We start from the raw sequence: 16,858 nt of genomic DNA on the forward strand, positions 1-16,858 counted from the left end.
CTTTATGTGACCTGTTTTAACAAACTACATTGCAAAAGAAAAATATACCAAAAAAATCCACAAAAAAGTAGTACACAAAACATTACATAACCAAATCATCAAAATCTATCAAAAATAATTCCTTTAATACATAAAATGAAACACAAACCAATTTACACACACAAAACACAAAAAACACACTGACAACCATGACTCATTCTGTGCCAAAACCTACTGAGCAGTTCGGCGGTAATATTTTGCACATTTCAGATAAACAAGGACTATAGTGCAGTTAAACCATGGCTTAATATTTTCTTTTTTTCAAGTTTGCTGTGAACATAAAAGTCAGGCCTCTTTTTTCCAAAACAATGAACCGTAACAGTTAGGTTACCAATAAAAGGTAAGCCTACTACTTCTGTGCTTTCAGCCAGCTGCCTGTTGACATTTTCAGACAACAGTGAAGCTCGCTTTTTTTGCACAACACAACTTTTAAAGGTAAACTTTCTATTCAGAAGCTTTTTATCATCCATTTCGCCGTATCGCGCTCACCATTCACTCAAACGTAACGTTAGCCTACTACACAGTTTGGGAGAGCAAAAATAACGTTAATCTAAAAAAACACGTTAATCGCACGATAAAAAAAATAACGGCGTTAAAATGGGCTTGCGTTAACGCCATTAATAACGCGTTAAACTGATAGCACTAATTTATTTACACAACAAATTAACACGCAAACAGTTAAACACTGCATACATTGCACACATACCAACATGTTCTACTGGCCAGTATAATTTATAGTTGGTGCACTTTCGTTGGAGCTCGTAAACAAAACAAAAGTAATCCACTCACGACTACCCTGTTCAGTGGAAAAAGGGTGTCCTCTTCTCCCGCGATCATCCTTGAGCGAATGCAGTCAATGGCTAGTTTAGCTCAGAATTAGCACGTAGTCTGCTCACAACTTAAAGCCAACTGTCCTGTATTTTTATTTATTTATTTAACCCTTGTTTAACCAGGAAAAGTCCCATTGAGCCACAATGGCTCTTCTTCCAGGGAGTCCTGGCCAAGAGTGGCAGACAGCAAGTTAAGACATTAACAGAAAATACAAGGACAGAGGACAAAACTAACAGGACTACAGACAAAAAAACAAAGTACAGAATCACATAGTAGACAACTCTCACTAACACAATTGACAGTACAATCAAGGACAACTAAAGAAAAACACTGCAAGAAGACAGGATTCTGTACATGTAGATCCTAACTAGTTGGCAATAAAAGAATTAAAGGAGTGGACACATATTTAAGAGCAATGGCAATGCTCTGTAAGAGCTGACTTCAAAAGATTTTTGTGTGTCTCTAAATGTAATGTGTTCTGGAGTTCATTCTAGACATATGATGCATAGTAAGAGAATGATGTTTTGCCAAGTTCAGTCCTTACTGAGGGTGTGATTAATAGTAACTTATTTGTTGACCTTGTACTATATATACTAGTGTGAAAAGAAAGCAGTGCTGAGATGTATTGTGGCAAGTTACCCAGTAATCCTTTCAAAGTAAAAATCAGAAAATGAAAAGAGAGGACCATTGCACCATTTCATATAGCAAGCAGTGGTGAGTCCTACTTGCTGTTCCTGTGATTAAAACTCAGGGCAGAATGATATAAAACATCCAGTTTATTCAATAGCAGTTGTGAGGAATGCATATAAATTATATCACCATAATCTAATACTGATAAGACAGTGCTCTCTACCAACCTTTTTCTTGCTTTGTATGGAAAACACTTTCTTTGTCTAAAATAAAATCCTAATTTGGGCCCAGGAGTTTTTTCAAGAGGCACTCAATATGTGTACTAAAAGACAGTTTATCATCCAGCCATATTCCTAGATATTTGTAGGAGGATACCCTTTCCAACTGTGTTCCATTAGTGGTAATAATAGTGCCATTACAAGATTTGTGTGAACGTGTAAAGACCATAAATTTAGTCTTTTTAGCATTTAGAACCAACTTTAGCCCTACAAGAGAATTTTGTACCTAGTTAAAAGCAGACTGTAAACATATCACAGCCTCTTGTACTGTTGACGCAGAAGTGTATAAAATTGTGTCATCAGCATAAATATGTACTTTTGTGGGACTTAAACCCACACCCAAGTTATTTATATAAATAGAAAATAAAATGGGGCCTTGAATTGATCCTTGGGGCACGCCCATTTTTACCTCTAAAGAGGATGAGGTGCAGTTGTCAATAGTTACACATTGGGATCTACCACTCAAATAGTTGAAGAACCATTTAACAACAGCATGAAACCTACACTTTTCAATCTTTGCAATAGAAGATCATGACAGACTGTATCATATGCTTTACAGTGCAAACCCATGCCAGCGACGCGACGCGATGCAACCGAATTCCATCGCTTTGAGTGGGCGTGGTGTAGCGTGTGGAAATAGCATACAGTCCCCAATTTTCAAACCGTCAAAGACGACACCAAACAATCTCATTGGCCGCTTCCGGGAAAAATCGCTCCTCATTTGCATAAGTTTCAACATTGTTCGAATTTTCATCGATCGCGTCGCTCAGATCGCTCATCTACGTCACAATGGACTGGCTCCTGTTGAAATGCATTGGGTTTAGAAATCGCGTCGCTCACAACGGTGGCATGGGTTTGCACCGTTAGACAAATCAATGAATAGGGCAGCGCAAGATTTTTTTGTTGTCTAAGGCAGGAATAATATCGTTTGTCACAGATGTTATCGCAGTAATGGTACGATGTCCTTGCCTAAAACCAGACTGCATAGGACTCAATATGTTATGGTCAGCTAGATAATGTTTTACTTGTTCATTTATGAGTGATTCAAATAATTTAGCCATGACAGATAGTCTGGAGATAGGACGATAATTGTCCAAATTTGTAGGGTCACCACCTTTTAACAGTGGGAGGACAAGTGCGGATTTCCAAGAATTTGGAATAGAGCCGCTGCTCAAACTTAAATTAAAAATAGCAGAGATAGGGTCAGCTATCAATCTTGCAGCTAATTTGAGAAAAAATGGCTCAATATGATCTGAACCAGCAGACTTTTTACAGTTTAAGTTTAAAAGTGCCTTTTGTACCTCATGTACCAATATGTAAGAAAAGTAAAAAAAAAAAAAACATTTAAAAGGCTAGTGGGGGCAGTTGAGGATTCACTGTCCACATTGGAGGTTGGAAGGGCCGCCTGTGTCACCATTCCTGCTTTGAACAAATGCTCATTAAACACCTCCTACTAAATTTTGTTTACCCCTCATTCCCCTTCCCCTTGTTCTGTTATAACGGCTTCAGGAGTGGTGGGGGGTGGCATATCCCCCGAGGTAGATTTAACCAGTTTCCAGAAAGTTTTAGGGTCATTTAAGTTTTCCTGTATTAAGTTTAAGTAGTGCTCACTCTTCGTATTCTTTATTAATTTAGTACATTTATTTCTTAAGACTCTAAGTCAACCAATGTTTCTCATCATTAAACCTTTGAGCTTTAACCCAAGCCTAATTTCTTTCTCTAATCACTGCTGCAAGAGTCTCGTTAAACCATGGGTTATCCCTACCCTTCACCCTATATTTTCGTAGAGGCGCATGTTTATCAATAATAGATAGAAATGTATTTCTAAAATAATCCCATGCCAGTTCTGCATCATCCATATAACACACTCTATTTAAATCACTTTGATGGATGTCATGCAAAAAAGCCTGCTCATTAAAACATTTATAATTTCTTTTCAAAATAAATCGTGGCTTCACTTTAATTCCTTTGCAGTTTCTTACACAGACAACTGCACAGTGGTCACTGACATCATTGGAGGAAACGCCCACAGCAGGGTACTTAAATGGAGCATTTGTAAGAATCACGTCAATTAGTGTAGATTTGTCCATTTTCTTCTGATTTAGGCGTGTTGGTGACTGTACCAGCTGTGTTAGATGTAGCGCATCGCATAAGTCCCTTAATGTCGAGGTAGATAGCCAGTCCCAGTTTAAGTCACCTAAAACAACGAATTCGTGTTGGAGCTTCTTCAGAAAGTCTGTGAGTAGTGCAGTTGCTTCTGCCACAGCCGAAGGTGGGCGGTAACAACCCACCACTGTCAGATGTGTGTTGTTGGGGAGGTCCAGTTTGATAGCGCACAGTTCAAAACATTTTGGCTTCGATATAGTTGCAACACAACAACAGTTCAATGACGCTTTAGCATAAATAGCAACTCCTCCTCCTTTATGCAAACGATCTGATCGGAAGAGGTTATATACATCTATATGAAGAATATCTATCTATAAATCCAGGAATCTCTGTGTGTCTGTCCGTCTAGGGCGTATCTCCCTGACGGTAGTTACGTAAGTTATGAGATTTCGCATGTAGCTTACGCATGTCATGAACCTGTGCATCCTTGATTTTGAAGATTTCTGAATTCATAGTTCGCGAGAGTTGTATTTTACCGTTTCCCGTAGGCACTATGGGTTATCGTTTCCCGTAGCACCGAAATGACGTCACAAATTACGTCACAAACAATATTAGCGGTATTAAAACTATCCTGCCTTCACTCAAAGTTCAGAATAGCGTTGGATACGATAAGGAGGTCCGCATTCAAATTCTTCTTGGTGAACAGATACAGACTTTTGCTCAGGTAATCTTAAGACAGTGATTGATTTTATCTATTCGTTTATATAAGCTTCTTTATATTAAGTTTCAAAGTAATGTCTAGAGTTGTACAGTCATCTAACAGACAGGGAATAGTAATCCATCAAAATATTCATGTTGTTTATTAGTATAGCGTATTTTTACAGTACATTTCTGCACTTATTTGACTTACAACTTGGCAAACTCATTTCATAAGCATGGTTGAAATGTAACTGTGATTACAGCACTTATTCATGGCATATGCAAAACGCATGAATTTTACTCTATACAACTCTCTCTCTGAATTCATAGTTCGCGAGATATTTCTATTTTATCGTTTGCGTCGGAGGCTTTTAGATTGTCCATTGCTTTCCCGTCTGTTGCTATGGAGTCCACGACATACGCGCAAATATCGCTGTAAGTTATGTTGGGCCCACGTCGTCATGTTATCCTCCCAGTCCTGCACTGAATTCGGGTGGGGGATAGTAACGCCATCTCCAGTCAGAGTATTTAAACTGTGTTCCCATTGTAAGGACATAATTAGATTACGATCTGTCTGAGAGTGGGCTGCCAAAGCTAGCATCATCGAAGTCACACAGGACAGTACAGTACATACATTCAATAAAATGAACCTACATTTGAGTCCAACTGCATGTCCATTTATGGTCTCTGTATACCTTTGAATCACACACATAATGTCAACTATATTTGTATTTCGGACCGTGTGTAAAAGCATTTCTTTGTGGATATGAGACGTGGATCATACATACAGTACAGTACATACATATATTCATTAAAATGAACCTACATTTGAGTCCAACTGCATGACCATTCTTACCCTACACTTACCCTTACAATAAAGAAGTGATCCTATTCCAACCATAACTTCATTTAAAATTATTTCTTTCTTTATGACATTTAGTTTATAGTTTAGACAGCAACTTTGACATCTATATTCAACTGCATCCATACATAATCTCTTTATTTGTTGGTGTATCTCCAAAAAGGCTATACAACATTAAAACATTTCTTAATGAAAAGGAAACATGCATCACAATAATACTTCAGTGTAACCTGTACCTACGTATGTGGAGTGCAAATATGTCTTGCTATTACACTACCCAACAGCTACACCGACGTCTGCTAACACTACAGAATGCATAATTCCCATGGGCACTGCACTAGTTATTTGAAATCGACGATTTAAGCCAAGTCTCCGGGAGAACAATGATGTCGCTTTCCGTCGACTTTGCCCACAAGCGAATTTGGTCGATTTTATTTACCAGGCTACGTACGTTCACAAAAAGCGCAAGCCACTACTGCTTTTTAGTTCGTCAGGGTTCGTAAATTCAATCCGCTCTGGTCCTGGGTTGGGGTGAATGTTACCTGAAAGAAGCAGGAGTAGCATGATCCAGAGTGTTGCTGGTTTTGTTGACCGCGTAGTGCAGGATCCCCGTTCACGACCAGAGGTGGGCACAGGTCGCGTCTCCGTCCGTCGGGGCAGCAGCCCCAATGGGGGCTCGGTTGGAGCAGTGAGAAAGGTCAGGTGGGAAGCAGCACTTGGCAAAACCACCATCGTGCCAGACCCCGGAAAAATAATCCGGAATGCATTCAGATGCTCGCCGGGTCGCAGAACACAGTCCCCAGGTAAGCTCAGCATGTAAGCCAACAGGAGTAGCAGGCCAACAGATTTCATGGTGCTGAGTGTTATCCAAGTTGCGCGTTTGTTGCGCGTCTTGATGTTGCTGTTGCAGAAAAGTTTTTAAGTCCCCAGATATAACTTTATCCGATCTGGTAGTCCATCAAACATTTATAAACACACTCAATCTACACAAACAAACGCAGAGACAAAACGAGAAAACACCTGCGCCGCCATCTTGGTCGGGACTGGTCGGCAGTGCAGAAGCTGTAGAAGCAGCCTTTAGCGTGGTTCGTGTTGCGCATGTAGTCCCGTTTGGGAAACGTGAAACACTCCAATGCAAATGTCAATGCAAATGTCAATACATTCTGTTCCGTCGTGTGAAGCAAAACTTTTAGCTCCGGCATTGGTCTCCCATTATTTATCATTTCACATTTCATTTCACGTTTGGATTGAAAGTCCAGTTTTGAGATCTGCTTCAGCTTAGCAATACAATGTTCCATTTTCGCCGTCAAGTAGAAGTGTAGAAGACCAACCGATGTCAGAACCTATACCCGACAAGTGCGCTCTCGCTCGCCTCCCTTCCTGAGGCAGTGGTACTGCCTGCCTCACCTAAGGGATTTTTCAATGCGTTTTGAGCTTGACTGAAAGTTTCTATGCTTGCGCATGCATGCGTAAAACCCAGTTTGGAGTGATTGCGCAATCCTAGGGCAGGCACTGCCTTCCCTGCCCATAGACACCAATGCATCTGCCTCAACCCACCGCACGTCCCTGTTTTCTTGAACTGGAAATGCGCAAATTCAGCGATTTTGATAATAACAAAGCTTGAAATGATCGGAATCATGCAGAAATGACACTCATACCACAGATTACTAGAGAAATAGGAATATTCATTTTATAATATATAAATATATATATTATTATTTTATTTTTTTTACTTTTCAAAATGACAGGTGAGGCTCTGCCTCCCCTGCCTCCTCTGACCGCACGTCCCTGCCTAGCGCCCTGTATTGACGCACCGCCAGTGCTTAGTCTCAGTTGGAATAAGAGACACTGGACAGCTGGAGTCCACCTCTAGCTTGTCCCTCCCTAGTTTGTGGATTTAAAGTTCTAATGTTTTTGTTGAATCTGGCAGAGTAGTCTAGCCCTAGGGTCTAGGCAGTGTTGTATAGTAACGAAGTAGAAATACTTTGTTACTGTACTTAAGTAGTTTTTTTGGATATCTGTACTTTACTTTACTACTTACATTTCTGATGACTTTTACTTTTACTTCGCTACATTTTGCAAAGAAAACTGATACTTTTACTCCGATACATTTCCCCTGAAACCTTCGTTACTCGTTACAAAATCGAATCATCTTTAGAAAAAATAATAATAATCATGAGAGTGATGAGACCAAAGTCGGGGACTTTGGCGAATCAGCTGTCCTAGCGCACGTTAATGCGATTTTTACCGTTTGCAAAAGCCCCCTTAGTTACCGTTGCTACGTCAGACAAAACTCTGAGGTCTGTACCCAAAAGCATGGCTACGACGAGGACAAGCCGCGCTATATCTGTCAGTGTCAGTGATTCTTTTTGGAGTAATATATCTGCGATATCCTCCAGATCAAGGCAAAATGGACTGCAATATGCAGTGGAAGAACATATCAAAAACATTAAGATCAACAACGAAGGGGATACAACAATAATCAAAGCAATGGCATACAGGTGTCAATCAGGGAGCAATTCCAGACGGTAACATTAACATTTTGACGTCAACATTGTGATTGTAACATTAACACATTTGTTGAAGAGACTAGTTATATACTAGAAGTGGTAATAATACCAGTTGACATTAACCATAACTGTTTGTGGAGTTTATCTTAACTAGATAGTTAGTTACCACCTAGCAAAAGTGTAGATCGCTGTCTAGATGTATCTAAGCAGCTTCATTTGCAGACATACAGTAGCCTATGTGTTTGTCTTTGTCGATGTATTGAGTAGGTAGTGGGGTTCAAATCAGCCCATGTTTATTAGTTTGCTCATTTTAGTCTGAATAAACTTAATTCTTCTCAGAATTCTGACCCTTTGCTTTTTTATTAACAGCATTTACTTTTTTTTTTTTTACTTTTTACTTTTACTTTCAATACTTAAGTACATTTAATATCAGAAAATTACTTTTGATACTTAAGTACAGTAAAGATCAGATACTTCTAAAAGGTGACTTTTACTTGAGTAATTTTCCAGTAACGTATCTGTACTTTTACTCAAGTATGGCTTTTGAGTACTTTATACAACACTGGGTCTAGGGAGCCCTCTGGGGCCTCACAGGCCCCAATGCTCCCCTGTTGGTGTGCCTCCATGATGTTAAAATGAATGATGAATTTTATGTAGTTAGACCGGAAGAAGAAGCGAACTCACCCGGTCATAAGTCTGCAATGTTAGCCACAGTTGAAGTCATGCTGTAGTCATAATAGGGCGCCTTCTATTGATGAACTATAGTCAAGCATTCATAGAAATAGTGCCTGTCTTATTGCCACGGAATACCATTCCACTTTTATAAAAAATGATCATAAAAATTAGTTTTTCCTGTTATGTTAAGAGATATTGGACCTCATTCTCGAACGCAGTTCAGAAAAGTTAAGAAGAAATTTTGAAGACGGCCTCAGATTTCAATAATTGTAACAATAATAAATATGATAACATTTGTATCATTAACAATTACATTTTACATTTATAGTCCTGATTCTAAGAGGCATCGTCCTTAAATAGATAAAAGCACTACACGAACACTGCAAATGTGAATAAATGAATAAATAAGCACTGCCTCTACTGGACCGGTGTTCGCTTTCTGCTTTGACATAATTTTGATCAGTCTCAAGTTGCTTTCACTTTGCCTGTGGATTCTGTAGATTCTGCACGTAGTTGCATGCCCTTATAAGCAGCTGGCGGGTGTTTATGTATGCAAATTCAAGTGTACGAGAATGCGTGTTCAATTTAAGAATCAGTGCACAGCTAAGAACACTTTGGCGGTTTAAGAACCCATTTCCAGGTGTTCATGAATCCGACGGGGATCTTTTCTTAGGGTTGGTCTTAGAAAGTTTATAAGAAGATATTTAAGAAGAGACTTAAGAAAATGGTCGAGAATGAGGTCCATTATGAGTACACTCACAATTCTTTCAGACCTTATCAACATATTTGTCAGCGTAGTAAATATCAGTAGGCCTATGATGTAGAAAACACTTGGCAAACCAAACCTCATTCGCGATGGTCGCAACACTTAGAAACTCTGTGTTAGGAAATCTGTTGATCATAGTTTAAACTTGCTTGAAGCTGTCTGCGCAAACTGCGTCTTGTGCCTAGAAGCAGAACAGGATGCTGGGTCAAGCATACATTACATACACACAACCACACATTTAGAGAAATATCACAGAGTAAAACGTGTCTCCTAGAAGTGTTTTGAGAAAGGTCACACATTTGTGGTTCCACGCCAAATGAGGAACCGACATTAAAAGCTGCAAGAAGGAACTACTCCTCGGAGTTGAGTTGGCAGCAGTGTTGTTGTAACTTCTCTCCCACTGCAAAGATAAATACAATGGTCAACATTCTACAGCTGTGTGTCTCTGCCTTGTTATTAAAAACTGCGTCTTGTTGATACTAAAATATTCACACTCTGTTAGCGCATTTTAGAACCAGCGTCATAGGGTTAACACTTCCCCACAGTTATTGGTTCTAACTCGGTGCACATAAAGACAATAGACTTAAAAGCTGTGAAATTTGGGTACAAAAGAGTCATACATAATACTTACAGAAATGTAAGCAAGAATTAAACAGTAACTGATGTTTTCTTAAGAATTTAACAAAAGAATGAACAGATCCCATATTATAACCTTGACACAGGCCTAAAGTAAGTGCAGGTCAGCTGTAGCGATGAGCATGAATGTAACGGCTTTCAAATTGTGGATCCTGCAACATATTTTAAGACGAAACACTAGGCTCAAATGAAGAGCATCAACAACTAAGTCAGTATGATTTTAAAGCTGATTTACTGTGAGAAAGGATCGATTCGATTATGCTAGCCCATAACCTAAGCTTTAAATATGCTTATTTTGGTCATATCGACATATCGAAAACAGTAAGGGTAATTTAGACATGGCTTCTTACATGCCTGCTGCATTTGTTTCTACATTGATGTTTGTTTTATTATGCTATATTGTGGTTATATTGTGTTTACTTTAATGCATTCAAACATTTTTCTTCCTGATTTCCTACACACCGTTGTCCAAAGTAACGTCAAATCTATATTGCCAGAATAAGAGAATGAAATTCTCATTATTTGTACATGTTCTGTGTTATAGGAGTACATGGATCCGATGAATGATCGATTCGATTATGCTAGCCCACAACTTAAGCTTTAAATATGCTTGTTTTGGTCATATCGACATATCGAAAACAGTAAGGGTCATTTAGACATGGCTTCTTACATGCCTGCTGCATTTGTTTCTACATTGATGTTTGTTATATTATGTTATATTGTGGTTTTATTGTGTTTACTTTCATTCATTCTAACATTTTTCTTCCTGATTTCCTACACACCGTTGTCCAAAGTAACGTCAAATCTATATTGCCAGAATAAGAGAATGGAATTTTAATTATTTGTACATGTTCTGTGTTATAGGAGTACATGAATCCGATGAATGAGTACAACGCTCTGAATGAGGCCAAACAGATGATCGCTGTAGCAGATGAAAATCAGAACCACAATCTTGAGTTAGAAGAGATCCTCAAGTACAGCGAGTACTTCACTGGAAGTAAGCTCATGGACTATGCCCGAAATGTCCACGAAGAGTTCTAAAGACAAGGAGTTCTAATCTGTTCCGTGTTCTGCTCATATTTGTCTGCCTATCCGTCTGGATATCATGGACAAATACAGTTTATTCATTTTGCAAACACTTGCACATAAAGCTACTTCCAGTACAATACTTCTCTATATTTTCATCAGTATGTGCACTCCATAGGTAATGAACCCATGACCTTGGGGCTGTCAGCACCTTGTGCTATTCTTTTTGCAAATCGTTGTGTTTGTACAGTTATGTATACACTACCATTCAAAAGTTTTAAAGAAAAACTCCTTTTTTCAAATTCGCATTCACAATTCAAATAACTTAATATTATCCAGAAATATAGTTTAGACATTGATAATGTTGTATATGACTTGAATGGAATATCTACATTGGGGTAAAAGCCAGACATATGTATAAGGGAGGTGAGGTGTTTGGATCACAGAGAAGAAACGTTGTGATGCTGAAGGAGTGCTTGACCCTTAAACTAATGAGTGAACTACATTAAAGGCATGCAGAACCTTGCAAATAGCAAAAATAGTGCTTAGCCTGGGTAGGTATGGGAACCATGTGTGTTAATCTGTCCTTCATATGATCATTTACCATCAAAAATAAATTAAAGATACCCAAATTAGTTATCTTTAAAAAAGTGACAAATTGTTGAACAGTTTGTACTTGCGGCAAATGAAGGATTCTTTGATAAAAGCACATTTCCAAGCACAAAATGGTTATTCTGTTATTGCTCTGCTTATTTTGTTAAGCAGAAATCATTCTGTCTTGACTATGATTCCAAACTTTTGAACAGTAGTGCATACAACTGTTTAGTTATGTACAAACTGCAAACGCAACAAACAACTTGCATTTCTCTTGCATTTGCATTTATGCATTTGCATTTCTGCATACTCCATTACTTCTGCTCAGTCTGGCTGTGAAGGCTGCTGTTTAGATGTGGGGATCCAAGGGTGTAAGATTGGATTCAGTTACAACCAGGTATGTTAGTCCATTTCCATGTATATTTGGCTTTCCTTATTACCTTTTAAAGGCTAAAACATTTTTAAGGTATAAATTGTGGAATTGTAAGTTTCAGTTAAATTCTGGGTTGCATGTTCCCTTCAACTAATGAAACCTATTTGAAAAATTGTGGCTGAAATACATTATTTTGAAATCTTAAGAGGATTATAACAGGGCAACAGCCTTGCTCAACAGACATACTGAAATCAGTTGTGGTGTTGTATTGATTCCTAAACATGATCAAGTCCATCCTTAATGGCCTCCTGATTATCTATGGACATTCCTTTGCTGCATCTATAAGCTGAGGCAAAAACTGTGGTTTCTGTAGACGTATGCAGGTTATGGGCTCAAAGGAACACCTCTTCACCTTTTCCTACTATCAAGGACATTTAAAATAACATTCTCAAGCTAGAAATGAACAAGCACTGCTAAAAAAGAGACCCCTAACTTTTTATAAATATTACACCTTGTATAGTGCCATCCACAATTTACATTGTCTCAGGGTGCTTTACATATAGCCTAAGGCTTGATCCTCTTGGAGCAAGCATGTAGGCGACAGTGGCAAGAAAAAAACTCCCTTTTAACAAGAAGAAACAATGAGCAGAACCCAGCGCAAGGGGGGACCTATCTGTCTAAAGCTGGTCCATTAAAGAAGTGCAATTGAATTGTTTTCCCATCTACTGAACATTTTTACCTTTGCTTTTTAAAATACATATGTTTGCATGAGAAAATAAAGTGACTCTTATTAAACTAAGCCACTCTATGTCAGGTCATTGTTCTATCCTACCCTTGCCAGCTGAAAAGGGAGTCTCCTGTTACCCGAATAGCGCACTGCTGGTTGGACCAGTTGGATCATTGTTTCTAAAACTACAGGCCGCAGACTTGTGCCAGTCCGTGACGAGGAAACTACAGAGCCATGCCACTGCTAATGTCAAATTATACTTAGTGCTTCTGTCATTCACCAGATACATTGAATGGAATCACAGAGGGACTGAAAAAGAAAACTAAAGTTTTCTAAGTAGGTTGTAATCAGGTATTAGGGATGTAGTGGTTCTAGGACGCAAGGGAACAGTGTTCCCACTTCCTAAAGTGTAACAAGTTATTGCATTATTGGCTGAGTCATACAAATGTAATTATTGGAACCAACAATGTAATAATATTGGCATGGCAATCATCTTCATCTGTCTTAGTCTAGTTAGGTTGCATAATCTGATTAGAGATAACAAGAAAAGGCATTATTGAACTGTTTCGGCAGCAATTCACATAAATCCCAAAACATACAATGAAGAAAAAACCCTATTTACAAATATACTGTATATACACACACAAATATATATATAGTATCATATCAGGGGTGGCAAACTGAATGTCTGTTACATTCAATGATTGATTACTTGCCTTTGTTGCTGCGTGTTACATAATGAAATGTTTACATTGCTTGGAACAATTCAACAGTTTGAGTGGGTGAATTAAGCAGTTCAGTGGTTGATCTCCAGATCATGATATGCCGGAGGTCCCCTGTTTGAATGCTGACATAGGCTCTACCTTTTGACAGCAGTAACCCACACTGCTGTCTCAGTGAGATTATCATAGCTAGCTTTTGTTAATGTAGAAAAGCGGAAAGGATATCAGCATTCCAGCAGTCGGAAGTTGTTGCTCCTTATCCCATTTGACCCCAAACACTGGAATCACCAGGGACTACATCACCAATTCCCTGTGCCGTATCTCAAATTGTGCAAAAAGTATCAATTTAACTTTGGTATCTAAACACTTTTTTTTTCTTCTTTATTGGAAGACACATATTGTACATACAGTAACAGAAATATAGTACAGACATATATTGGAAAATAGGTTAACAGAATTATATTAGTGAAAAGAAAAGAAATAATAAAAAAAATAAAGAAAAAATTATAATTTAAATAAATACAAGGGTGGCCTTATAACAGGAGGAGACTTTACAGGAGCCACATATGAATAAATGAGTCCTTTAATATCTAATATAATTCTTGATATTCTATAATAATGTTTATAATGTACAACCCGAATTCCGGAAAAGTTGGGACGTTTTTTAAATTTGAATAAAATGAAAACTAAAAGACTTTCAGATCACATGAGCCAATATGTTATTCACAATAGAACATAGATAACATAACACATGTTTAAACTGACAAATTTTACACTTTTATCCACTAAATTAGGGCATTTCAAATATGATTCCTGCTACAGGTCTCAAAAAAGTTGGGACGGGGGCAACAAATGGCTGAAAGAGCAAAAAAAAATTAAAAGATTCAGCTGTGAGAACATCTGGCAACTTATTAAGTTAATTGATATCAGGTCTGTAATATGATAAGCCTTAAAAGGGATGTCAGAGTCTCTCAGAAGTAAAGATGGGCAGAGGCTCTCCAATCTATGTAAGAGTGCGTAAAAAGATTGTGGAATACTTTAAAAACAATGTTCGTCAACGTCAAATTGCAAAGGCTTTGCAAATCTCATCACCTATAATGCATAACATCATCAAAAGATTCAGAGAAACTGGAGAAATCACTGTGCGTAAGGGACAAGGCCGAAGACCTTTATTGGATGCCCGTGGTCTTCGGGCCCTCAGACGACACTGCATCACTCATCGGCATGATTGTGTCACTGACATTACTAAATGGGCCCAGGAATACTTCCAGAAACCACTGTCGGTAAACACAATCCACCGTGCCATCTGCAAATGCCAACTAACGCTCTATCATGCAAAAAGTAAGCCATATGTGAACATGGTCCAGAAGGGCCTTCGTGTTCTGTGGGCCAAGGCTCATTTAAAATTGACTATTTCAAAGTGGAATAGTGTTCTATGGTCCAACGAGTCCACATTTGACATTCTTGTTGGAAATTATGGACGCCGTGTCCTCCTGGCAAAAGAGGAGGGAGACCTTCCAATATAATATAAACTTCTATACTTCTAACTACAATATAAACTTCTTTCAATTTCAGTTTATATGTTAACCATTCCATTCCCTAGATTTCCTTGATTATAGATAGCCATTGCTCACATTGTGGCATGTCTGCTTTCATCCAATTTTTTGTGATTGTCTTCCTGCTCGCTGTTAGAAGAATTTTTACCAGATATAGGTCATCTCTAGCTACACACTCTACTAAATTTCCTAAGTATAAGACTGTACATGTAAAGGGAATTGGATATCCCAGGGTCTGGCATACAACTTTATGTACCTCTCCAAAAAGGTTCTACTTTCTTGCAGCTACAAAAAATATGTGTATGATTTGGTGAAATATCACCACATCGTCTCCAGCATGTTTGCGGAGTTGACAACTGCTTACTTGTTATTAATGGAGTGATAAAGTAACGGATCTGATTTTTCCAGGCAAACTCTCTCCACTTATGAGATTGTGTGGTGGTCTGGTGACATTTCCACATTTCATACCAAATCTCAGGAGTTATTTCCTCATCTAGCTCTTTCTCCCATTTAGCTTTTATATATAATGTTGAGTGCTGTTTGGATTCCATTAAACAAGTATAAAGAATTGAAATTGCCTTAGGTATTTCTCTACAGTATGATGCCACAAGAATCTTGATCAGGGGATGAACCTCCCCATCCTTCTTTCTTATTTTTTTTCATAGTAGTCCCTCATCTGTAGATATCTGAACAGATCTGCGTTCCTTACATCAAATCTATCTTTCAATTCTTGGAAACTCAGCATTACACCTTCCTTGATAATGGTACACATGGCCGTTATGCCAACATTTACCCATCCTCTATAGGTCATATCCATCCTCCCTGGAATAAATTCTCTGTCAAATGCAATCCATTTTAGAAGACTAAGCTCCCTACCTATTTTCAACTGCTTTGCAACTGAGTGCTATGTATAAACACTTTTTTTTACTGCAAACATTCGGGTGATTTTATCTTTGGATTTGATCAATTGGAAGCAAGGGGGAAACAGGCCTTTTGGTGACTGTAAGCGTAAAAAGTTCTCCAAATCTCCATATGGAACACAGTCATAGCTTGTCTCATTGCAAAGCTGGGATAGTATAGAGAGGAAATCAGGAGAGAAACTCAACTCCCAACATTATTATTGTGGTCCAGTAGGTGGAGTCATTTGCTAGCCTATTTATTAGGTCTATGCATAATAATTTAGTCATAGAAGGGGAAGCCTACATAATAGGCTACTGGGGTTACTGGGGTTTTTGTGTCCCAGAAAATTGTTTGCAATTATAAATGTTTTGGTATTCACATGTGTTTTTCTTTTGTTTGCATTAGAACAACACAAAAAAAAGCAGAGAAAAAGGCTAAATCTGATATGATTCCATACAGAACTCGGAATGGACTTAACTTTTTACCAGACAAGACGACAGTTCATTGCAAAAGACCGACAGATAATTCCATTTTAACCCAACAAACTATTTCCCTCTGCTTTCTATTGGCTTTGTTTCGCTTGCACCGCTTGCTTTACGCCGGTTTTGCATAAACCCATTCATTTCTCCATATGGATTTTTTTATTTGTAACCAGGAAGTGTTAAATGCTAACACTGAAAACTACACACTTCCGGTCGACTTCCAAAATAAATTGGTTTGGGATAGGACAAGCACTAATGTGGCGGACCGTCACCCTCCACGTGAAGGCACAAACGGAGTGGAAGTAGGTAGGGAGAGGGTGTAGTAGGGGCGAGTTTGGAAAAGGCCCTCGGTCAGCACTGCGCAGCGCCGCCGTCGAGTGTACCTATAGGTTGCGATGCAGCGTAGCGTATAGGTGGATTGTAGACGGATGTGTAATGTATTCCAT

General features: G+C 38.5%; 1 protein-coding gene across 2 annotated transcripts in view; it reads left to right on the forward strand.

Moving 5' to 3' along the window:
* Positions 1–12,799, forward strand: part of sdf4 (stromal cell derived factor 4) — a 28,402-nt gene extending 15,603 nt beyond the window's left edge. For both annotated transcript variants that reach the window (XM_080853576.1, XM_080853577.1), the window contains exon 7: positions 10,897–12,799. In XM_080853576.1, the coding sequence (XP_080709702.1) occupies positions 10,897–11,073 (177 nt within the window). In that variant the 3' untranslated portion in view covers positions 11,074–12,799. The remainder of the gene's footprint in view (positions 1–10,896) is intronic.
* The last annotated feature ends 4,059 nt before the right edge of the window (positions 12,800–16,858 follow it).

Source organism: Sprattus sprattus (assembly GCF_963457725.1).
Source record: "Sprattus sprattus genome assembly, chromosome: 16".
Lineage (NCBI taxonomy): Eukaryota > Metazoa > Chordata > Actinopteri > Clupeiformes > Clupeidae > Sprattus > Sprattus sprattus.